The sequence below is a fragment of the Sitophilus oryzae genome, unplaced genomic scaffold (assembly GCF_002938485.1).
Source record: "Sitophilus oryzae breed Bouriz unplaced genomic scaffold, Soryzae_2.0 scaffold_1000_pilon_pilon, whole genome shotgun sequence".
NCBI lineage: Eukaryota > Metazoa > Arthropoda > Insecta > Coleoptera > Curculionidae > Sitophilus > Sitophilus oryzae.
The window spans coordinates 1,057,665-1,082,480 of NW_022145617.1; the positions used below are offsets into that span (position 1 = coordinate 1,057,665).

At 33.5% G+C, this 24,816-nt stretch overlaps 2 protein-coding genes across 2 annotated transcripts in view; one reads left to right on the forward strand and one right to left on the reverse strand.

The window, feature by feature from the left end:
* The first annotated feature begins 1,489 nt into the window (after positions 1-1,489).
* On the forward strand, positions 1,490-8,878 carry LOC115877905 (ervatamin-C-like). The gene is made up of 6 exons (XM_030894285.1): positions 1,490-1,711; positions 4,812-5,040; positions 7,456-7,559; positions 7,717-7,853; positions 7,972-8,077; positions 8,449-8,878. The coding sequence occupies exons 1-6, from the start codon at positions 1,634-1,636 to the stop codon at positions 8,752-8,754; spliced, it is 960 nt and encodes a 319-aa protein (XP_030750145.1). The 5' UTR covers positions 1,490-1,633; the 3' UTR covers positions 8,755-8,878.
* A 1,752-nt stretch (positions 8,879-10,630) lies between these two features.
* The window catches only part of LOC115877985 (protein eyes shut-like), a 45,064-nt gene continuing 30,878 nt past the window's right edge, over positions 10,631-24,816 (reverse strand). Inside the window, 10 exon segments of the mRNA XM_030894370.1 lie at positions 10,631-11,540; positions 12,007-12,190; positions 12,253-12,359; positions 12,362-12,401; positions 12,813-12,984; positions 13,284-13,485; positions 13,581-13,772; positions 17,402-17,608; positions 18,492-18,655; positions 19,057-19,285. Coding sequence (XP_030750230.1) covers positions 11,320-11,540; positions 12,007-12,190; positions 12,253-12,359; positions 12,362-12,401; positions 12,813-12,984; positions 13,284-13,485; positions 13,581-13,772; positions 17,402-17,608; positions 18,492-18,655; positions 19,057-19,285 — 1,718 coding nt within the window. The 3' untranslated portion in view covers positions 10,631-11,319.

Here is a 24,816-nt window from a genome sequence, read left to right on the forward strand (position 1 = left end):
TTTGCAGTCTCGCAATCTTTCACAATATCAAGGTGTTTATCTGATAACCCTGTGACAATAATTGCCTGTGCTTTGGCATCTTCCTTTTGAAAATTAGCCTTTACTGTAGCTGATTCTGTCGTTTCAGGTGGGTCATTCTCAAGTGCTTCTACACATCCTTCTTTTCTACATATCATCTTTATTCTAAACAACCAGTTGTTAAAATTATTGGCTTCTAAAATCGGTACAGCTAGTGAGCCCATTTTACTGTCAGTTGACCTTAACTTGAACTTCAATTTTCTTTAGCTGACTGCAGCGGAACTTTTTCTTACTTTTTCCAACTATTTATCTTAAACATCTGGGCCCATAACCTGTTGAGGTTTGTGGGATCTTTTGTGGAAAATAGACGCTATAGTTTAGGAAAAACTTTATATTGATCAACTTGACAGAAAAACCTTTTACATTATTAAATGCGCATAATTTTTCTAAACAAGACTTAATTATTCTCATAACCTCTAAATTATATATCAGCTGATTAGCCACAGAATACATAGAGTATAGAGTAATAATAACATGAGTATCATTCTTATCAGAATGACAATCGATGACGATTTTAAAGAGGTCATTCTCCTCTGGATGTTATTTAATAAAAATTGATATAAAAGTTGTCCGAAATTAACACTAATTATAGAGAGATTAAAAAAGAATAGAACGTTTCCAGACACACAATTTCCAAAAAAACTTTTTTTTCTCCAGTTTTAAAAATAAAACACCATTTAAAAATTATTTTTTTACTCAATAAACATAAATTACAATCTTCTTAAGGCCCACTGGCAATAAGCGCCATGCAAAAATAAAGAAGCCGTCTTTGACACCGTTTTTTTTCTGTCGTGTGCTATTTGTAATTTTTGTTTTTTAATTTGAGTTAAGCGGCATTTAGCAGTTATTCTGATATCTGATTTAAAAAAAAACGTAAAGAAAACTAATAAACACTTTTAATTCATATTTCCTGGAAACACAAAGTTTACTATTCTGGAAAAAAATTGTAATATTGGGAAATACATATCTAACCATAGGCGACTCGTTAGAAGTGATTTAATTCATTAATTCTATACTTTACACGCAATTGCTGATAAAAAAAACAATTAAAAATTATGCAAAAAATTGATTCTTACTGAACCAAACTGTCTCCATCCGACTTTTTCAGGATATCAAATATTTTTTCACTGAATTTTCGATGTCAGTCTTCTTGAAATGAAGCGGAAACTACGAATTTAAATCTCAAAACAAATGAAAAAAAATTTAAATTATTTTACATATTAACGTACATTATATTACGTACTTCTTAGACTACACCTCTGAATTTTTTTAATAAAAATAACAATAAAAATATTGACGTATATTTTTTATTTGCTTCTTTACTGCCAGAATTTGCCAACAAAATATTAAAGTTGCTTTACGAGTATATTTCATGTCTTAGAATAAAATTAAAAATCCGTATTTACCTAAGTACTCATACTCATACGTATTTCCTAAAAACATATAAAATCCTACTCATATACTAGATTATTTTTTCTTATATATATCCAAATCGTAGTTACAATAAGTGTGTTGATTACTGATCAAGTGTTGCTCTTCGACTTTAATCAACACCATGAAGTTAGAACTATTTTGTATTTTTGCGGTACTATTTGCGGTTAGAGCAGAAGAACAACGTTGGGCACAATTTAAGGTAGTATAGTATTTTATCAGTATTATACATATTCTAAAAGTACAATAAATTTTGTATATATACTGTGAAATTTAATTACTTTGGACAAACCCGTACTGTATCATCAATTTTAGACAATATCCCTTGAAATAGAGGTGTCTCTCCTTAAAAAAAAACAAATTTTCAGATCAAAGCAAGATATATCCTAAAAGAATATAAAATTCTGCGTACGCCTATATTAATATTTTTTTTCAGTAAATGTAAGGAACTCGTATCTTCTAGCCTATTAATTTCAGCTACTACTACTACTACTGCCATTACTCGCTAACGAGTATTTGACACGCATCAGAAGATGGATATGCTAGACGTTTCCTTTCATGAGCTTTTCTGTGACTGAAAAGCCCGATACGTGATGTTATCTCTCTTCCGCACTCCGGACATTCAAAAATCTTGTTACTTTGTTGCCTGTTTACTTTTTAGTTGTCCTTATTAACTGAATTTACTTATTCCGTTTAAGTTTTCGTGGAAAATATCCTGGTACCTTTTGAGTTGTCCACCCGGTTTCCTCTTACCGTATACAAGCTCACCGTAAAGAAGAGATTTTGGTAGGCGGTTTTCTTGAATCCTGCATACGTGACCAGTCCATCTTAAGCGGGATTTAATAATCATGAGTTCAGCGCTATAGCACTTAGCTTTTTCAAGGACCGATACGTTTGAGACATGATAGAATCATTTGATTCTTAAGAGTTGTCTAAGGAGTCTCTGTTACAACTTGTTTAATGCGTTCACAAGTCGCTTCCATATAACATCGTACGGTGAGGATTATTATTTCTAGGTACATTACAAGTTTCATTTTTGTGCTCAAGTCATGATTGTATAGAAAACTCTGTCTTTTATTTCCAGAATGATCTTGAGGCGCTGCTAATCCTGTGCTGAATTTCAGAGTCGATATTTGCCTTTTCCGAAATCAAACTGTTCAGGTAATTGAATTCCGCTACATATTCCAATAGGTCTCCGATTTTTAGAGCATTGTTGCGATCTTCCGGGGGAGTGCACATGATTTTAGTTTTATCAATGTTCAGCTTAAGGCCCAAAGCCTCGTATGCTCAGGTATATATGTTCAGCATTTCTTGTAATTGCTGTAACGTTTTTGCAATTACAAGGGTGGTCTGAAAAGTTTCCGACCTAACAAAGATACAAGACATTTTTTCTGAATATTTTATTTTATTTTTCAACATAGTCCCCTTGTAATTCTACACACTTTTCCCAGCGATGCTCCCATCTCTGTAACCCGTCCAAATAGTACTCGGCGTTTTTCTCTGCAAAATAGTGGTTCACGAAGGTGATTGCCTCTTCATTTGACGAAAATCTCTGTCCTCCGAGCGCAATTTTAAAATGAGGGAACGAAAAGAAGTCGCTAGGGGCTAGATCTGGTGAGTAAGGCGGATGGTCAAGCAGTTCAAACCGTAATTCGTGGATTTTCGCCATCGCTGAGGTGTGAGACGGTGCGTTATCTTGGTGAAACAGGGTTTTCTTTTTCTGTAAATGAGGCCGTTTTTCCGTAAGTTCTGCTTTTAGCTTGTCAAGTAATGATGCGTAGTATGCTCCTGTGATGGTTTTTCCTTTTTGAAGATAATCAATTAAAATAACTCCATGACTATCCCAAAAAACAGTCGCCATCACTTTCCCAGCCGAAATAACAGTTTTTGCTTTTTTTGGAGCTGGTTCTCCCTTTGCCGTCCACTGTTTGGACTGTATTTTTGTTTCTGGTGTATAGTGGTGTATTCAAGTTTCATCTACAGTAATTAATCGACGCCAAAACTCGGATTTATTGCGCCTAAACTGCGCTGACATAGCGTTGGAAATGTTCATACGAACACGCTTTTGGTCTAACGTGAGCAAACGCGGCACCCAACGCGCGGACAGCTTTCTCATGCCTAAATCTTGATTTAATATGTGACAAACACGTTCTTTTGATATGTTCATAACCTCTGCTATTTCTCTCACTTTAATTCGGCGGTCGTCTAGCACCATTTGGTGAAGTTTGGCGATGCTATCGTCGGTAGTTGCAGTTTTTGGACGTCCCGAACGTTCATCGTCTCCCAAGCTCTTACCGCCACGTTTAAATTCAGCTGCCCAAAATTTTACTGTGGTAAATGATGGTGCAGAGTCCCCATACACAGAATCCAACTCATGTTTAATTTGTGTAGGCGTATTGCCTTTCAAAACCAGATATTTAATGACAGCTCGATACTCGATTTTGTCCATTTTCACAAAAACACTGACATCAACTCACTCAAACGACTGTTACATAACAACTGCGCATCCAAAATGGCTGAAACTTTGGTGAATAACTGTCAACAGATGAACAATAAAAATTCACTAGCTTTTATCTACGAGTGCTGCCATCTTCATGTTGAGGTCGGAAACTTTTCAGACCATCCTCGTAGAGCGCAATCATCAGCGTATTGAAATTTTGTGATGAATTTTATACGTATTTTTGCCCTGAGTCGTTTTATGTTGAACAGACCGCCGTCGTATATCTAATGATCATTCCTCTTTCCTACAGTTTGTTGTCCACTATAATGGAGAGCGCTGCCATGAATATATTGAATAGGAGAGGCACAATAGGGTTATCCCTGTATAAAACAACTATTTAAGCTTCTTGTGAACCGGATGTCCAACTTTCGTACCATCTTTTTGGTGGCCTGGGTGTGTTGGGTATTTGTGTTCGCACCCATTTTGCTATTTTATCGTGGTCCATTCTTTCAACATGGTCTTCCCAATGACGCCTTCTTGATCTTCCCCACCTCACTATGTCTTGCACTCCCAGTTCTTCTCTGATATCGTGGTTTCGTTCATTCTATCACTTATAGTGACTCCGCGTATTGTTCTTTTAATACTTTCATTTCTGTTTTTCTGAGTATTGTCTTTGTTTTTGATGTTTCGGCTGAAGTCTCTCTAGCATAGGTAAAAAATAAAGTATTTCCGATAAAAACGTATGTTAATATATCCTTAAAAGAAAGAAAGATAAAAGGCTAATACTAAAACATTAATATTATTATGTTTTTATTGTCTGTATTAAAATAAATTCAGTATTATCATTATTTTACAATTTTAGCTCGACAATTCCATTACATTCTCCAATGCTACCGAAGAAGCAGTGCGATACAACATATTTGAAGAAAATTTAAAGAAAATCGAGGAACACAACAAACTATACGATGAAGGAAAGGTCTCTTGGACTCAGAGCGTCACTGAGTTTACTCATCTATCTGCTGATGAGTTTTCAGCTTTGCTAACGTACAAAATCAGAAAAACTGATACAGTTAGAATGAATCTATTGGAGGGTAATTAACTGTATTTATATCATCATCTTCATCATTGGAAGCTCATTTATCCATTTACAATTATGGTGTAGTAGTAGATTGTGCGGGAGGGGGATGTTAATCACCGCGACCTTATAGACACACCTATTGTGTTCGCCTTTATTGAGTTATAACTCGTCGTACAGTCTCAAGGCTTTGACAAAAGCCAGTATCTGGCATCAGTCCGTACCAAAGTTTATGACACGAATGGTTGTCGTCTCGGCGCAGTCAGTGATGAGATGTTCTGGCGTTTGCTTATTCTCCCACAGAATCTGTTTTTGCCGTTGTTTCTTAGCTTCAATCTAGTGAGGTGTTCATTGTAGACAATGTACCGATAAAAACTCCGTGACAATCCGAATATTGTTCTTATTTAAATCAAAGAAAATCTTTGATTTTACTCGGTTGTCAGTTCTGAGTAAGGTTCTGAGAGATATCTTCGAGTGTTTTAGATTGTTAGAGGATTCCTATTCCAGGTTACGGATAGAGTCTTCCAGGTTCTTGACTTTCGCTTTAAGTTGGTTTTAGGAGGAAGTTGGTTTTAGGAGGAGGGTTTTAAGTGTTCGCTCCTTTTCTAGCTAGATCGTTTGCTTTTTCATTGCCTTCTATCCCTTGGTGGGTTGACACCCAGAGTTGATCACTCTTAAGGCTGCTTGACTATCGGATGAGAGACTATTTATTGTTTCCAATAGTTCTATCTAAGATATATCCATATAACACACAATATCCGCAGGATATTCATAGAATATCGGAATGTCCCATTATAAGATCATCTTATAAAGACATCTATAGGATATCCTCCAGACATCCTGAAATCCTGTAGATGTTTCAGAATAGAATATCCTATGGATATCTCTGTCGTATATCTAATGTACATCCAGCTGAGATATCCAAACATGCTAATGATAATAAAATATCCTAACAATATCGTCTAGATATTTAGGAAAAATAAATAATGTACTACTTTTTATATTACATAAAATGCAATAAACCATACAGATAGATATATATTACGTCAAGGCAACAAAATATCCTGTTGGTATCTTCTGGATAATCTGGATATTTATGAGCTTGGCCACTCCCACTAATACAGAGAATTTAAAACGCCCGCGCAAAAAATTTCCCACAATCCTCAATCCATCACAATCCATCTCCACAGAAGTGTCTAGTTCTAGCAGTCAACTATTAAGCTTGACCAATCAGGTTGGTTAGCGTGGTTATTTGGAGTGTGTTAATTCATTTGTGTTTGTAAAAAACTCTAACGTGATTGGTCGGGCTTAACAGTTGCCTGCTAGGGCTAGACACAAGTCATCTCGACAGTTGTTTGTTTTTGCATCGTGTATTATTCAGTTCTTTGATTTAGTGAAATTCGAGGTGAATTCGGTCGTTTGTCGATATTGAATGGGCTTAAAAATGACTGAAACTAATAAAACTGGTCGAGTTTGACTTAGTTTTTTTCTTATACTCATAGTTCTAGCCATGTTCTAGCCATGTTCTAGCCTTGTTCTAGCAGAAATTCTATCCTAACCTCAACTAATGTCGAAAAACGACGAACGACTCAGGGCGGATTTACCCAATTCCTTAATTGCTATTCCTTAATTCTTATTTCTTAGTCTCTAATTTGTAATTCTTAGTACACAATTCTTTATCCCTTATTTTTTTAGAGACAGTTATCTAATGTCTTAATCCTTATTTCTTAATTCTTAAAATTGACACAATGAAAAGTTTGTGACAAAATTATAGGTGAAAATTTGTTGAAAAGCGCTTGTTCTTTATCCCTAAACCATAATGCCCTAAACCCATTTTCGTGTTTGATCTATTCGAACAGAAATCCTATTTTTGTTTAAATTGTGAGTTTTTGGAATGTGTGGTGTTAGAAATTATACCTGTATCCTGTGTGCTTAGTTTGATGTAAACTGTTGCTGCTAGACATAAACTGCTAGACTCCATAAAGGGTAGTATAATCTGGTATAATACCAAACGATCGAAAAAAAAACGGCTTCAGAGGTGGCTTGGAAATGAAGATTGCTGTTATTTTGTATGTAAAATTATATAGGGAATGTCATCGATCGTAATTTTCAAGCCAATTAAACGCCGTTTTTTTTTCGATGGTACAGTATAAATTGAAAGGTCTTAAGCTCTGGGTCTTAAGTCATACAAATAGACTTCTAAATTTTTAAGTACATTCTTGGTATGTCATCCACTGGGAATTGCAGGAGTGAAATTTTCCTTTTGATGACGTTCCGAGCTCCTCAGCTAACGATTCTTCTAGTACTGTTTCCGTCAATGATCAGAACGGTCTAATACTACCATTGACAATGTGCAATGGTGTTAGGTCTAGAATGACCTCCATTGCTGCTGTTGGAATATATTGGATATTAAATTTTACGATTTTTTTAGGATTCAACTTGTCAGTTCCAGAAACTTTTGACTGGAAAGACCAAGGCAAAGTTACGAAGGTGAAAAATCAAAAAAGTTGCGGATCCTGTTGGGCATTCGCTATTGTAAGTACCATTCTTAACTACTAGTTATCTCCTAGTTTAGAAATACTATAGATATGGAGATAGAGCATATGAGCTTCGATTAGTGCTCATCCAAAAATGTTCTTATGTATTACGTATAATTCTGTATAATGATGAATATTTGGTTAATCTTGAGTAGATTGCAGCTACAGAATCACACTACCTTATCAAAACGAACCAGACCATTATGTTAAGCGAACAAAACTTGGTAGATTGTTGTCCACGTAAATATTCCTGTTTTGGCTGCGATGGTGGCTCGTTGATTGGAGCATGGCTGTAAGTATAAAATAACAATAATAATAGTGATAATATAAATAACACTCGTCTGCAAAATCACTTTTTTTCTCGAGCTCTGGCACCATACTTCCTGATTCAAAATATTTATATGTTATAGGTATATGATGGAAACAGGAGTAGCATTAGAGTCAGATTACCCATATACGGGGAACCAAGGAACTTGCCAGAACAAAACTAAACTGTTCAAAATAAAAAAATATGTGGTGAGTATTATACAGGGTGTCCCAGAAATAAGTGCAGATATTTTAAGGGGTGGTAGATCTGGTCAAAAGAAACACATTTTCTCTTTGCCATGTTTAAAATAAATTAAAAATAACCGAGTTATTTAACTTTGAAAATTTTAAAAAAATATGGAAATATTTTATCGTAGTTACAAGGATTTTAAATTCAAGACATTCGAAGTAATCAAATTTCTATTCAATTTCAAAATAAAACAGAGAAACACGAAAGGAAAGAAACAAAACGGTTGAATCTAAAGCAATCAAAACATGTGAAAATATTTGCACTTATTTAAGATTTACCCTGTATAAAATTAACTAATGGAATCAACAAATTTACTGTAGTTTTTTCACAGCTCTTACCAAAAAACGAGGTTTCTATGAAAGAAAATGTAGCCAATGTGGGACCCTTAGCTGTCTCGCTGAATGCAGACCTACTCCAGAACTACAATAGTGGAATACTGGACGATTCCACTTGTCCAACCAACAAAAACAACCACGCCGTCTTGGTTGTTGGTTACGGCAATAAAAAAAGCACAGACTACTGGCATGTCAAGAACTCGTGGGGTAGCAATTGGGGTGAAAGTGGGTACTTTAAGATAAAACGAGGAAGCAATACTTGTGGAATCCAACAGGAGGCACAGTATCCAGTGTTATATTAATTTGTTTGTTTTTATATTACCGTTGATTGAAGGAAATAAGTTATAGTTTAGTCCCAGTTCTTTCAACCAACGATATTACTTAAAATACCGAGGATTGTAGGTAATAAATAAATACACTGTAAAATTTTAAAAACAAAAAAAGTTTTTATTTAATAACCACATCAATTTTGGTAACTGGTTGTGTCAATAATTGTTATACAAGGTAATAAAGAAATAGTTCTTTATAAAACAGTCTGTATCTATAGTACAGTATGTCCTCTGATTGTCTTTACAAGAGGAAAAACTTTTTATTATCGACATTTTGAGTAATGCATCCTTCATAAACATTTTTGCTTGTTCTAAAATGGTTAATCCCGTTTATACTTTTCAAAATTTCCATACCGTTTTAGAGAAAATTAAAAAAAAACATGAAAACATAATTTTTTTCCTAAGTCCTAAAAATTCCATTTTCATTCTTGGATAGATTGTTATTAATAAAATTTTAATTAACGAATTAATTAACATATTTTTTGCCGTTTTAAAATGTTAAAGAAGCACAAATTTATTTAGTTCAATGCTACGGAAAGGGTATGGATAATGCTACGGATAATAGTTATCGGAAAATGTGATATTTTAACAGCAGCAAAAAATATGACGTTAATCAGAATTAATAATAACTGTCTATCAAAAGATGAATCGAAATTATATTACCATAAACGACTTTTGATCATCCAAATCAACAAAATTTTCATGTTTTCTTTAATTTTCACTAAAACGGCATGGAAATTTTAAACAGTATAAACGGGATTAACCATTTTAAAACGAGCAAACATTTTTTGAAGAATGCATTTTTTTGAAAATGTCAATAATAAGAACATTTTTCCTGTTAAGGTGGCTACACACACTCTACTGCAAGCTTGACAAGCATGCATGAACAATCTTTTTGTACAAGCCATGCATAAAATATCTTCGCCGCCACACGGTACATGCATAGTTTAAGGAAAAGGGTAGTTGCCATAAGTAGTTGCACTCTCGCAAATATTTTCTGCCAGTTTTTGCAATCTGTTGAATATCGGCAGATTCTGTGTTCTAAATTTTTAACGGTTTCGCAGATATTCGCAGTATTATATTACATATTATGGCTCTTTCAACAGTAAATTTTTATCAAAGCCACCTAATATGATCTTTGTCTGATATTTATCGTTGAAAATCCCATATGTAATGAAATACAGAAAATATTTGCAAAACGGTTAAAAATTTAAGAACACTTTAAATACAAAAAATGTTCACCTTTTAATTCTACATCTGAAAGAAAAATAATATACAAGGTGTTGCATTTAAAAAAAAATGAGATACAACATTTTAAATATTACGATTTTGGTGACGCCATAAAAAATATCCTGTATACGATAAAGTAAATTTTTCTACACGAAATTATTCTGGTATCCTTCATGTTTAAGAAAACATAGGTAAGTATTAATAAAGTTATATTCACTATAGATTTTTACCACTTTTCGTATATAATGTTTTTAATCAAAGTTTTAGTAAATAACAAATAGAATGGCAACACCGCAAGAAAGACAGTGTAATATATACAGAATTTTATGCCGAATCCAGTTATCTACAGAAAATTAAACTTGTTTTAAATCAAAAAAAGTTGTAGAAAATCTCTGAAATAGATAATTCCGCATTTCTTCCAATCAGAAGATTTACAGATACAGAAAAATTGTTACCTACCCGAAATGTGAAAATATTCTGTTTTCAAGCAAGTTTTTACTGGATGATCAATTTTTTTTATTTTATTTTATTGTGAACTCATATTTTCCTAAATACATATCTGTGAAACTATGGCGAGTGCCACGACTATACTTTGCCTACTTAATAGACTACGACTATACAGCTACGTCAGTGGTCACGGGAGGCGAGAACAAGGTCATATAAAGTGGCAGAAAAAGAACAAAGGATTTGACAAGGAGTAAAGCTACTAGTTTCCTTATACTATGGTACATGCATGCTTGAACAAGCTTTAGTTTATGCCGCGAAAAAGAAGAAGGAATCCTGAAGGCATTTATCTTTTTAATAACGGCATCCTTATCGGCTTGGCTGTCAATTAATCTATACTTATTAAGTAAAATTTTGTATGCTGCATCCTTCTTCACCCTATCATGATATTCTAGTGATTTAATTCGCCAAAGATACCGGCTGATTTTCGTATGCGCGAATAAAATCTTCCAATAATCCTCGATTGCTACTTGTCAGATCGCTAGACATGATGGCGACGCGACGTACAGGTCACTTACGATCACGGACTGAACTAATTGTTTGTACAAGCTGAATACGTGTGGTACACACGTACAGTTTCGCTTGCGCAAGCATGGCTTGCCCAAGCTAGCATGATTCAAATTCAATCAATCATCAAGCGGCTTGCACAATTAAAAAGCTTGCGCAAATTTTCCCTACAGACGCTACAGTTTGCTTGTACAAAAAGATTGTTCATGCATGGTTGTCAAGCTTGCAGTAGTGTGTGTAGCCACCTATACACAGACAACCCGGGAACATAATGTATAGGTACATTTTTTAATTTTTTTAAGTTACTATACAACTATTAACATTAAACCCTTCAGCACGTGAAAAATCTGTCACTGAGGTTTCCATATTGGTTCCAAAACTGTCAACACATCCATCAAAATTTTCGTGAAATAAACCATCGGTCTCTTTGATTAAACTCATGTTTGATGGTAACCCTCCAATAAAAAATATCCCATCCAGTGCCACACTCAATAAACCTAAATTTTTATCAACTTTAACTACAAAAAAAAAACGAATATAAAATATATTTTATTTTCCAAGCGACTGAGATGTGAACTAAAGCAGGCTCCAGACGCAACGACTTATCGTACGATTTTACTGCGACGACAAAACGTTGCAGGTAAAACGTAGCGTGTGGATAGCAAGTCTGAACGTAAGGTAAAATCAAATTCAAATAATGTTTGACCTACGGCAATGCACGCATGAGTTTCTCAGTGAGTTCATTGAATTGTACAAGAGTTAAGCTAGTCGTTTAACTTGCCTTTTTAACTTATTTAAACAAAACTAGCCACCAACAGTGTTTGCTCCATGATGATATGGCAGAATACAAAAATACATGAACGACAAGTCGTTGTAAATGACACAACTTGGTCTGTATCTTTTACCTGTAACGGTTTTGTCGACACAGGCAAATGGTACGATAAGTCTAGGCGTGTGGACCATGCTTTAGGATCCTTAACTTACCTTTTATTGTTTTTCCATCAATTTTTAACAAAAATGGAAGTAATTTTAGCTCAATATTATGCCACAAACCGTCTGATACTTTATAATACGGGGGTATATCTATAAATTTATCTTTACCATCATATGAAGAAATAACAATTTTTAAATATCCATTTTCAAGTCCTATACCCACAAAATTTTTGTTCTTAAAATACAAAACTTGTTAAATTATGTTAAACGATATAAAAAATAATGTGTTAGTGTTACTTTTTTGGTCCACAGTATAAGTCCGTCGTTTTTGGCAGTAGTAAAGTTCAGAGATAATGTTTGAAGCTCCATATCTCTGATGTTTCTTTTTTTATCTTTTAGTTTTTTACTATTAGATAGCTTTGGCCTGTAAAAGAAGGTTGCTTTACCTAAAAACAATTAAATGTGAGCGTCTTCTTCAAAAGCGAATATGTCCAACAAAAATAAAGTTTTGAGATAAATCTATACAGGTAGTTAATTTGTTTATTACTCGCGGCAAGAGCTATATGGTTGAAATATATGGCAACCTCGGCCCGCTCGTCGAGAGACGACGCGACGCGACGGGACGAGTCGGCAGCTTAGCTTAGTACTCATTTGAAATGTAGGCAGTGTTGCAATTCTGTTCCCCAATAAGTAACCGTCCAGTTAACAATTTTGTATACATACCTATATCGTATTCTATCAATTAGAATTATCAGGGTTTTACATTTCAATATATGTTATTATTTTTTGCTGTTATCAATTGAGAAAGAAAATACTCATTGAAACCAGAGATATAGAGGTGTATAGGTGAAACTTACTTCGATTTCAGTCTCACAAATTCCTCCTTCAAAACCAACTCGACATAGACAGGTTGCGTTTTGACAGATGCCATTTTTGCATGTTTTATCCGAACACTTTGATACTAGTTCGCATTTTTTGCCATAGTACGGTTCAATACACGAGCAGTGCGGTACCAAGAACGAATCTAACCTAAAAATTAACATATTCTAAGAAAATATTTAATATTTAAACAATATTTATTAAAAGAAATATATTTTTTTAAAATTTAAGTATAAACGGGATTAACCATTTTAGAATAAGCACAATTTTTTTATGAAGAATGCATTTTTTCAAAATGTCAGCAATAAAAAAGTATTTCCTCTTGTAAAGACAATCCGGGGACATACTGTATATTGAAAATCCTTTAAATAAGAAGATTAAGAATCAAAAAACTTAGTAGAACGCGATGGGGAAATAATATGGCCTTACGTTACTTGCAACAAACGTACCAACATGTTCCACCGTGTAGGCAACTCTCCGCTCCACAGGGTGTTCCATCACAATCTCCGACGTTTCTTGCATCCAGGATATTTTCGGGAATAAGTGGAATAATATCTTCATCTACAGAAAGATGCCTTAAGCATCCTTTAAATGGTTCTGGAAGATTGCTTGAAACCGATATTGGTAACTGGGACATATCGGGTAAACCACCTAAAAAAATGTTGAATTCAAAATTTATTCTTCAATTATTCTTTCTTTTCAAAATATCCTTTATATTATAAATGGTGTAATTATTAGTGTCTTACCCAGAAATAGATTGCTGTTTGGAATACTTAAAGTGAATCCATGGCCCAGAACTCCAATATTGATTATGTGATCTACGTACAAATACACTTTTCTTCCAAAAACACCAAACTGTACTTTGTGCCATACACCTTTTAAGAGCAACTTTGAACTTCTCACAACCAAATGATCTTGAGAATTTGATCGTGTTCTCGCTGTAAAATAATGATAATAATATGTTTTAATATACGCAATGCAACATGTTTTAAATAATATTTTTTAAAGAGGGTGCCCCAATATACTGTACACATGGAAGTATGAGGAAGATGCATATATTTTATTTTTCGACAGAAACTGTTCAATTTATTAGAATAAATATGTGTAAATGCAAAAAAAAAACTTTTTTCTTGAAAGCAGTACCACAATTTTATAAAACGGGCCATTAAAATACTATTGATAACGCAAACGACGCCTCGCGAATTGAAACGATATTCTATTGGTCTGACGTCACCCGCCGTTCTCGTCGACGCGCGATGGCCAGCAGCAGCCAGACGTGTTCCGTTTATGTACGTATTTAGGTGGCGTACTAAGACATTTTGTTGCTTTTAGCGTTGATTGAAGGAGCTTTTTATGCTTTTTTGTGCAGTTATCATTTGTATGTGTTGTGTGTTAACTAATGGCAGATTCCGGGTTTGTAAAAGCACAATCATATAAATTGCCAAAAGTCGATGCTTTTATGTTGGCTGCTTTTATAAATACAAATTCCCAATTTATTGGTGCTGAATTACGATAAAAAAAAACAGAGAGGTATGTAACATTTATTCTTTGTAGTACTGAGGCATATTTAAGTATAAGTAGGTACCTACTGTTACGAACTTTTATATAGTTATAAATATTAATGTTATAAACTTATTTTTCAGATCAGGTAGGGAGACGTATGGAGATAATGCTGTAGGTTATGTAGAAGTGAAAAGAGACAAAAATATTTGTTTAGTACGTGGAAAAATAATTCCAGAGCATAGCGTGAAAAAGAAAGTTTTTTTATATATTGACACCCCCTTACCCTTGTTATTTTTAAAGATTGTTTTTTTACGAAATTATAGGAAATAAATTGTTTATCACTAATGAAAATATTATACAAGGTGTTCCATAAGCAAATGCCAAAATTAAGTTACTTTTTTAAGTGAAACACCCTATATATTTTTGGATTCTTCGGAAATTTCTAGATATTCCTTATATATTTCATGTATAATATCCTATGCCTATCTTCAAATGTTTACCAAATATTGAAAAGCGAAAAATACCTACTATTTTCTGGACCACCGTTTTTGAGACACCCTGTATAACTAGAATTAATTTAAAAGAGAGTATATGAAAAACCATGCAACTTTTTTATTTAATGTTTTCTTTTAAAACATGCAGTTAAGGCTGTATGTGGGTGTCAAAATTAATGAATAACCCTGTACATTCAAATTTCATATAACTTATGTAAGACAATATACATAAATATATGAACTTACATCAAAATGATCTTCGCAACAATAAATCGTAAAAATAGAGGATAATTTAACGTTTTTCTTTTCATCTCTTCTCATGGCCTTGGACCATTTTTTTCTGTTTTCGCTCATCCATTACTATTTATAAATATCACTAATGACTAATTATGTATTAATTAACACAAATAACTAAAATTTTGATTCGGATTCAACAGCGTTTAAAAGCAAACTGTGTAAAATAAACACGCGTCTGGCTCCACTCAACCAGAAGAACGGCGGGTGACGTCACAGCGGCAAGGCGCGGTAGAGAGCGTTTGCCCGGTCATTTAAATTAACAATATTTAATTATTTTATATTAGAGGCATTCCTTATCCGATATCAACGATTTTTTTTGTTCAATTTGTAATTATATGAACTATTTTTTAAAACCATTATTTAAAAACATGCATTTTCCTCATTGCTATGGGTTGTTCACCACATACGACACGGAGTATTGTAGCTAAACGATTAGATTTTTACAAATTTTAAGTTTTGGGTTCGTTGAAGAACTATTTGAGCTACAATTTTGGAATAATTTTACAAGATACGAAGTGTCCCAAATAAGTAAAAAATGCTATAGTTGAATTTTTTTAAATGGAACACTGTATATTATTCTATTTTTAGATTCTACGATTGAAATAATGGTAAATTTTATTAAGGTTTATCACACTTAAACCTTACCGTTTTTGAAATATTTTCAATTTTGTGAAATTGCAGTAAAAATTTTAAGGCTTCATTTCTCCAAGGGTATCAAAGTTTTTAATTTACTGAAGTTTATTTATTGATCAGTTATTGTGTTGCAATAATCAAAATTATACTACCTTGTATAGAGTGTCTAAAATTTTATTTTAAATAACAATAAACCAAACGGCAATAACTTGTTTAATTTAAATGGAACGCCCTGTATATTTTAGGAGAATCAGATGCATAATTTAATTGTCTGTCAAATTGTATTATACCACTTTTTACCTTCCCCTTCAAGTTTTCGTAGAAAATGCATTTTCTTATAATTTAGACCTCATTTATCAATATACCCATGGACGATTGTTTTTAAAGCAACAAATGTACAAAATGTACAGGCTAGTAATATTATCGTTTTTAACAAAATGATAATATTACTAGCCCATTTGTATGCAAAAAGAAAACTATTTAAATCTTCATAAAATACTTTTTACCACACTGTCTAATACACATAAAAAATTCAGTTTTTTAGTTTTTGGAGCAATTATTATTAATCAGTGCAAACAGTCAATTAATGTAGTTTGAATACTGGAATCATATTAATTGGTCCTCTTTAACAAATATTTAAACAGTTTTTTTTTATTTTTTAATGAAATAAACAAACTATATCGACCATATTAGTATCTGTACTCTTTAAAAATTTGGTACATCTTAAAAAATAATCTAAAATGTCAGTATTCCATGGGTATATTGATAAATGAATTTAAAATTACAAGAAAATGCATTTTCTACGGAAACTTGACGCTATAGGTAAAAAATGGTATAATACAATTTGATAGACAATTAAATTGTGCATCTGATTCACATAAAATATACAGGGTTTTCCATTTAAATTAAACAAGTTATTGCCGTTTAAAGCTAGTAATTATTTAAAATAAAATTTTAGACACTCTGTATAAGGTAGTATAATTTTTATTATTGCAACACAATAACTGGTCAATAAATCAACTTCAGAAAATATTTAGTATTAAAAACTTTGATACCCTTGGAGTAATGAAGCCTTACAATTTTGACTGCAATTTCACAAAATTGAAAATATTTCAAAATACGGTAAGGTTTAAGTGTAATAAACCTTTATCAAATTTACCTTTATTTGAATCCTAGAAACTAAAAATGTAATAATATACAGGGTGTTCCGTTTAAAAAATACAACTTTGATATTTTTTTATTTATTTGGGACACTCTGTATCTTGTAAAAATATTTTTAAATTGTAGCTCTAATAATCCTTCAACGAACCCAAAACTTACAATTTGTAAATATCTAATCGTTTAGCTACAATACTCCGTGTCGTATGTGGTGAACAACCCTGTATAGGTTACCATGATTGGAATTTCATTACACGTAAAAATATTTATATCGGAGATGGAAAATTAACCTCCGTAAACTGACTCAGATACTGGTTTTTGTCAACCTCCTGAGACTGTATGATGAGTTATAACTCAAGGAAGGGAAACACAATAGATCTATAGATAAGGTCGCGGTGATCCCCCCTCCCATACAAATTTCTCTGATCTATGTCCACCGAATACTGGGACACCCTGTAGATGAAAATATATACACAAATTACCTGAATGAATATTTAGTTCTAATAATCCGTTTTGTAGGGTTAGACATAGAAAACTTGAGTCTCTGCTGCCTACAAAAAGAATTGTACCTGTATCTTTTAAAGTTCTTATTTCAATCTCAATATTAAATTTGTTATTATGAACGATAACAGGATGTATGCGGACATATGATCGTATTCCTGTAAAGCTTAGGTCTGTAAGTGTTTGATCTAAAAGAAGAAAAAGAAACAGTGACTAAGTATTAACAAAAAAAAAGAAATACAAAAATATAGGTTTGTTCCAACCAGCATTTCGGGATCGTTTCGAAATCGTACTCGAATCGGTTTTCTTGCACTTTGTTAGCATGCGCAGACTTCGAATAGTTTCGTGACGGTGCAAAAAGTATCAACGTTGGAACGCTTTGTGAATTGTTTTCGCAAGTGTCAAGCTTGCGTGTATCGATCGGTTTTTTGTTTTTTGTTTATAATCTCATAACATACCCCTATTATTTTTGTTTGCAATTTGCAATAATAATTATTATTCTTAAAATGGAGAATCAGAATCCAGTAATTGTTGGTAAGTGTTGTTTCAACTGTATACTCACTAACTCACATACCTATCGTCTCTTTTATGATCCTGTTATGCGTAGTTTCCTGTTATTTCATTGCAGTGGTAGAATCTTTGAACATTAATTTATAAATAAAAAATTAATTAAAATTTCCGAACGATTCACTCCACACAAACTCATAAGCAAAAGTATAACGCACACGTATTCCAATTCGTAAAAAATAACCAAGACAGAAGCATCAGCCGGACGCCGGACCAGAATTAGCTGTTAAAAATCGATAATTCCTGCCAATATGATTTAATGCGCAAGTCAACCCAAACAGTTCTCTTTGGACCATGTACCAAAATTACCGTTCTGAAATCGTAACTAAACGATCCCAAGGTAGGTTGGTACGCAAATAGGATCGTCCGATAACCGTTAAATCTCGGTTGGAACACATTTGAATTACTGCGTACGAGCCTGATCGTTCGGTGACGGTTCTGCGGCGGGTTGGAACAAACCTAATATTAGCTTAATTTTTTATTTCATACGTCCTTTCTTCTTACTTTTTTCGCAATATCTCCCTGTCTGTCCGAACGGACAGTCACATTCATAATCTGTCAAAAGGGGAACGCATCTTGAACTGTCCGAACATTTAGTTATATTTTTATCACAAAGGTTATTTCTTGAAGAACACAAAGGACCATACCAGTCATCTTGACATAAACACCTTAACAACAAAAAGAAGAACACGAGTATATACCATACAATCGAAAAAAAAAACGGCGTCAAATGACATTGGATGATAATTTTGGCGAGGGCAAGCCCTATAGACTTCGTTATTTACTTGGCCTGTACTCCTCTTTATTTTTTAATGGCGCTTACTGCCAGTTAAAACGGCAAAAATTATTTTTAATTGGTGTAAGTTGTTTAAAATTCGAGAAAAAATAGTTTTTTGAAATTCTTTTTTCATCTTTCTATAATTATTAGTGTTAATTTTTGAAATTTTTATGTCGATTTTTAGTAAATGACGTTTAGAGTTTGACCTCGCCAAAATTATCATCGAACGTCTTTTCCCAACCGTCTTTGACGCCGTTTTTTTTTCGACACCTGCTCTAGATCGACACTTACATGAACGTGTTTCCATGATGTAGACAGGCTCCTCCATTTTGACAGCTCCTGTCATAGCATTCAGTGGTACCACATTGTCCTACAGCTCTACCAACAGCTCTAAGAGCTCCTTGGAGTGGCAGAACTATGGTACCCATTCGAAGTTCCAGATCGAATATACACCCTGAGAACCCTGTGTGAAATGGTAGATCATGTGGCAAGGTTGAAAAATTTCTAGTGTGATGTCCACCTAAAGAATATTATTTATTTATTGCTATGAATAAAAAGATTAAGGAAGGAGTATAAAGGTTGATTCTCACTATAAATTCCGTATCGGCTCCCTTCCGTTTACATAAAATATTATATCATGTAAATGAATAGGACAATGCACACTATCCGTTCTGTTTCCCTTCCGTTCCATATCCTTTCCTTCCATACATTTTTTTGGCGGACGGACTGAAGCGTATAGAAAACAGCGTTGTCAAGTTCTTACATTTGTGCCAGCTCTGTTAACATTTTGCTGATATTTATTTATTCTTTCACCTCTTAATTATATCTATTACCTTTTTCAAAAGATACATACTTTTAAAATAAAACTTTAGTAATGATATAAATTCTACAATAAAAAGTATGGAACTGATACGGAACGGAAGCTTACGTATAGCGTCAGTACAATAAAAAATACGGAACGGATATGGAATGAATATGGAATGGAAACGGAAGGTATAGTGATAATCAACCTTTATGCTATCTATGTATTCATGCAAGGTCATTAGCGTAACTAGCAATTTATCCTGGGTTGGGCCTGGGGGTCCTGGGGTTGAGCCCAGGAGGGGGGCTAGGGCTTTTGTTTTATTAAAAATGAAAATTAATTTTGAAAAACACATTTTTTGAATAAAACGTTTACATGAATTTCTATCAATAAATTTCATAGACTTGGTTATCAAACCGTGTTCCCGTAGATTACTTAAATAGCTACAAATTTTCTAAAAAAATAAAAGTTAACACATTTTTTGAACACAACAAAATAATATTAACTAAACAAAACTAGAAAACGTCATTTTTACTGCATCACAAGCAAATAAAAATTAATACGTAGCCAAGAGTCATAATTCAGGATTTCTCTGGGGGGTGCCCAGCAGTATCTGGGGCGGGCCCGGCACCCCTGTAGTTACGCCAATGTGCAAGGTAGACGGAGATGGGGACCTAGGGTGGGGATTCTTGACAGTTCTGTTTGGCGTTCTATTTGACATATTTGAATTTGATTTGAAATTTTGTGAATGTGTCTGTCTTTACTGACCTTATTTTATGATATTTATTATTTATTCTACTACTGATAGTTGTTTTACTACCTTTAAAAAAATCTTGAAGGAAATTTTGTGGCAGAATTTAAATTAACACTGATACTATTGCGATTTGTTGAAAAAGACTGTAAAATAGTTGGTTGTGTAGCGTGCGGTAGAGCTCGGTCAAAAATCGATTGAAATAAAGGAATAACTTTTTACTACCTAGTAAGTGATTATAATATACATACGTATAGTAAACCGATCATATATGAAATTCACTTAGGATTTGATTAGGAACTAATTGTATATTTTTTCTTGCATTTTTGCTTTACTACTTGTCAAAAATAATTTAGATACGACAATTTGACCAACGCCCCTCAGTAAGTTCAGTAGCTGATCTGATGCTTGGGTTATTAAATAATTATTATAAATTATCTATTTTTATTAAAAAATATATTTTTGTAACCATTTTTTTATAATTTTTAACAACTACTTAATAGAACGGCACTGATAAACCGGAATTTAAGTCGGCCATTTTAGGTCCCCGTCGCGGTCGATCTAAAACTTGATTTTTATGCGTCTGTTATCCATTGATATTGATACGATGGTCCGACGGTGCGGCGCGGCGGCGCGGCACTCTGATTGGAGTGATTGGTCATAGCGTTTTCGCGATACTTTTCATCCGTAAATTTTTTACTCCTGCCCGTCAACGGAGAAAGATCGAATGATCGGACATTTTTACACTTTTTTGACAAATTTAATCTAACTTTAATAAAAATATAATAGTACAAGAGCGAGCAACGTCAGGAAAACGAGAATTTTAAGAAAGCTTGTCACGCGTTTTGGCCTTAGCTCGGCTCTTTTAAATTAAAAAAAAAAGAAAAAAAAAATTAGAAAAGAAGTAAAAAAAATACGAAGAAGAAAAAAATATTATTAAGTTAGCGATTAAGAAAAATAAATATTTATGGAATTTGCAGGGGTCTAGTCGCGAACAAATTTATGCCCTAGCTCAGAAAATTCGGAGAGTAGGGGCGGGTTAAGAGCGCCACTGACTTTAGACGGAAAAAAAGTTTCGTGACGGTGCAAAAATCAACGTTGGAACGCTTTGTGAATTGTTTTGCGAAGTGTAAAAAACTGCGTGTATCGATCGGTTTTTGTTTATAATCTCATAACTGCCCTATTATTTTTGTTTGCAATTTGCAATAATAATTATTATTCTTAAAATGGAGAATCAGAATCCAGTAATTGTTGGTAAGTGTTGTTTCACAACTGTATACTCACTAACTCACACATACCTATCGTCTCTTTTATGATCCTGTTATGCGTAGTTTCCTGTTATTTCATTGCAGTGGTAGGAGCACAGACATTGAATTTATAAATAAAATAATTAAAATTTTCCGAACGATTCACTCCACACAAACTCATAAACAAAGTATAACGCACACGTATTCCGAATTTCGTAAAAGTAACAAGACAGAAGCATCAGCCGGACGCCGGACCAGGGTTAGCTGTTAAAAATCGATAATTCCTGCCAATATGATTTAATGCGCAAGTCAACCCAAACAAAGTTCTCTTTGGGACCAATGTACCGAAATTACTGTTCTTGAAATCGTAACTAAACGATCCCAAGGTAAGGTTGGTACGCAAATAGGATCGTCCGATAACCGTTAAATCTCGGTTGGAACCATAGATTTAGGAAGAACAGATATCACATTGTGCATTTTAACCCGATCAAACAATCGGAGGTTAACTACGTACTGTAAAAACCAACTGAGATATAGAAGGCGACATTGCTACATCTGGGTGCGCCTATCTACTTAGTTTGATTTGCAGAAAAGGTGACTTTAAACCTTCACCGGATATCAATAAATCTCAATTTCTTAATTAAATTAATAGTTTATTTTTAAAGAAGCATGCGTAATAATATGTTATTAACCAGAGGATATATGCGTTACTATTAAAGGACATGTTTACTGTTTAATGTGCTGAAACGTCTAGAACTATTGGCAACGTCGCTGCTAGTCTTCCAGAATGAATATGAGCTGTCCTTCCCACCACCCCTCGCGACGGCCTTTGGTCCGTTATAGCGTACTACGTTTAGCTTACGGTGTGTTTGAAGTCGGAATCAAGTCCGAAGTGAACTTTTCAGTGTTTTTCAGTAGTTTTTGTTTTTGTTTAATGTACTTTTAAATCTGCGAATTTTCAATATGTATTTTTGACAGTGTCAAGTGTGTGGAAAATAAGCTCAAATTACCCGAATTTGTCTTTTCAAAGGTAGGTACAAATTTCCGCCGTAATTGTCCATAGGCGTCCCACAAGGGAGCCCCTTACAATTAAAATAATTTCCTAATTATATTTGTTGAATTTTGATCTATTAAAACAAGAACGTAGTAGCCGGTAATTGAATTATAATTCGTCACAATTACTACCTAACTGTTGTAGATCATAACAAATTTGAATATAAACGTTGCATTTGAAACTTTATTATAAGCAGAAAGTGACATTTTTTTTCTTAAAATTGCGTCATATTTTTGGGTCATTATATACGATATTCTAAAGGAATTTTGCTCAACAAATAAACAAAGGTGTTTACCCGTCCTTTTTACATTTTACTGTTTTTTATTATATCTGCCCCTTCGGCCTTGTTTAGACAATTTTTACCACCGTACAAATACCTCTTCCTAGAGTTATTTGTACGGTGTGTTTACTTTTTTTTAGAATGGGACGAACTGTAAATAATTTTGGCTACTAGTTTTATACATACCTACATACAGAGCGACCCAGGCCTCCAAAAGCTTTTACCTACTGCGTTTTTGGTTTGTGATTTTTATTTCAATTTTTTACATAAGATGGGGGCCATTGTAACGCACATTTTCAAAATATTTTTGTCAACATACAGGGTGATTTAAACCCGCAATACATATGCTTAATACAGTTCATGAAGATTGAGACATTTAACTAAAATTTGATTGTCTGATGAGGAGTTACCTTTAAAAGTAATAGGTTTGTAAATAAACGTAATATTCATTATTATGCGACAGAAATCCCATACTGTAGCACACAGATTTGACACTTTTAATAAAAAAATACCTTCTATTGAGACTAAAAGGTAATTGCACTCATATCAGAACCATCATAATACAAGAAGAAGACCGAAAGTCAAATCTTGTCTTATATTTCAAAAAACACAATTTTCTCATTAAATATTGATTTTAGGTATAGGAAGTTATTAATAATACAAAATTAAACAACTATTACACAGTACTTCACAGGAAGCTATCGATTGCGAACTAACTAAATCGTTACTAATTACTAATTTTGAAAAGTTCTTTTTAAGATCAAAAAAGGTAAAACTAAAACCTAAACTATCATTTGAGATTAAACGGGAAGTTCTACATAGTGTTGCCTATTCTAAACAAGAAAAATTTATTTATAAGTTTTTTATATATACATATAAACCAGGGTTGTCTCAACTAACGTCGCATCCCCACATCTAATCGCCACTTGTTACGATCAAGAACATCTTCCTCTTCCAAGTTACGGTCCTCCATTACCCTTATAAGTTTTATAACATCTCTAATTTAATTTGGACAAAAAGAATATTTCTGTTTGCTGTAGGTAATTTTCTCAGGGAAAATACGTAAATAAAAATGACTTTTTAAGGAAAAAAAAGTCAAAAGGACAAGTTATTCCAAAAAAGGCTGTCCTTGTCAAAAAAGGACAGATGGCAACCCTAGGTATTTCTGGAATGAAAATTTAATGGCAAATCTACAACTTCAGCTTGAAAATATGTTCCGGCCACCTATGTTTACAAAAATGTCTAAAATGTGCTTTACCATTGCCTCTATATTCTGAACAAAAAATTGAAAGAAAAGTCACCAACCACAAACCTAATATAGAACTGTTTCAGAAACTTGAGTCACCCTGTAAATATTCAAAAGTAACTGAAAGTTTATATAGAAGTAACTGAAAGTTTAAATTGAAAATCGACGTTGGAGCGATTTTCGAAAACTACCTACTAACGTTTCAACATAAGTATATATGGGATATTAATTATATTATTATATTAGACCTTATGACAAAACTCATCTGACGAAAAAGTGTTAATGTAGTATATTAATATGGAGTAAAAATTTTACTAACTACTTTACTTTTACTTTACTAATTAAGTTCCTTCCAAAAAACGATACGTCACTGGCCATTAGAACAATCCAAATGCGCCTAGTTGCCGGGGTCGGAAATTTTAGACTTCTCTGTCTCTTCTGTCCTTGTTTGACACATTGGAATGTTTGATACACTTCCAACGAGTATTTATGAATGAGATGTTCGGTCTATCTTTATAATGTCTTTGTTGGAACACATTTGAATTACTGCGCACGAGCGTGATCGTTAGGTGACGGTTCTGCGGCGGGTTGGAACAAACCTAATATTAGCTTAATTTTTTATTTCATACGTCCTTTCTTCTTACTTTTTCGCAATATCTCCCTGTTCGTCC

What these genes read in the sequence shown, in the direction of transcription:
- LOC115877905 (XM_030894285.1), top strand. Translation starts at nt 1,634, where the DNA reads ATGAAGTTAGAACTATTTTGTATTTTTGCGGTACTATTTGCGGTTAGA. An exon ending in AACGTTGGGCACAATTTAAG is followed by an intron (nt 1,712 to 4,811) that starts GTAGTATAGTAT and finishes TTACAATTTTAG; the next exon opens with CTCGACAATTCCATTACATT. An exon ending in CCTGTTGGGCATTCGCTATT is followed by an intron (nt 7,560 to 7,716) that starts GTAAGTACCATT and finishes AATCTTGAGTAG; the next exon opens with ATTGCAGCTACAGAATCACA.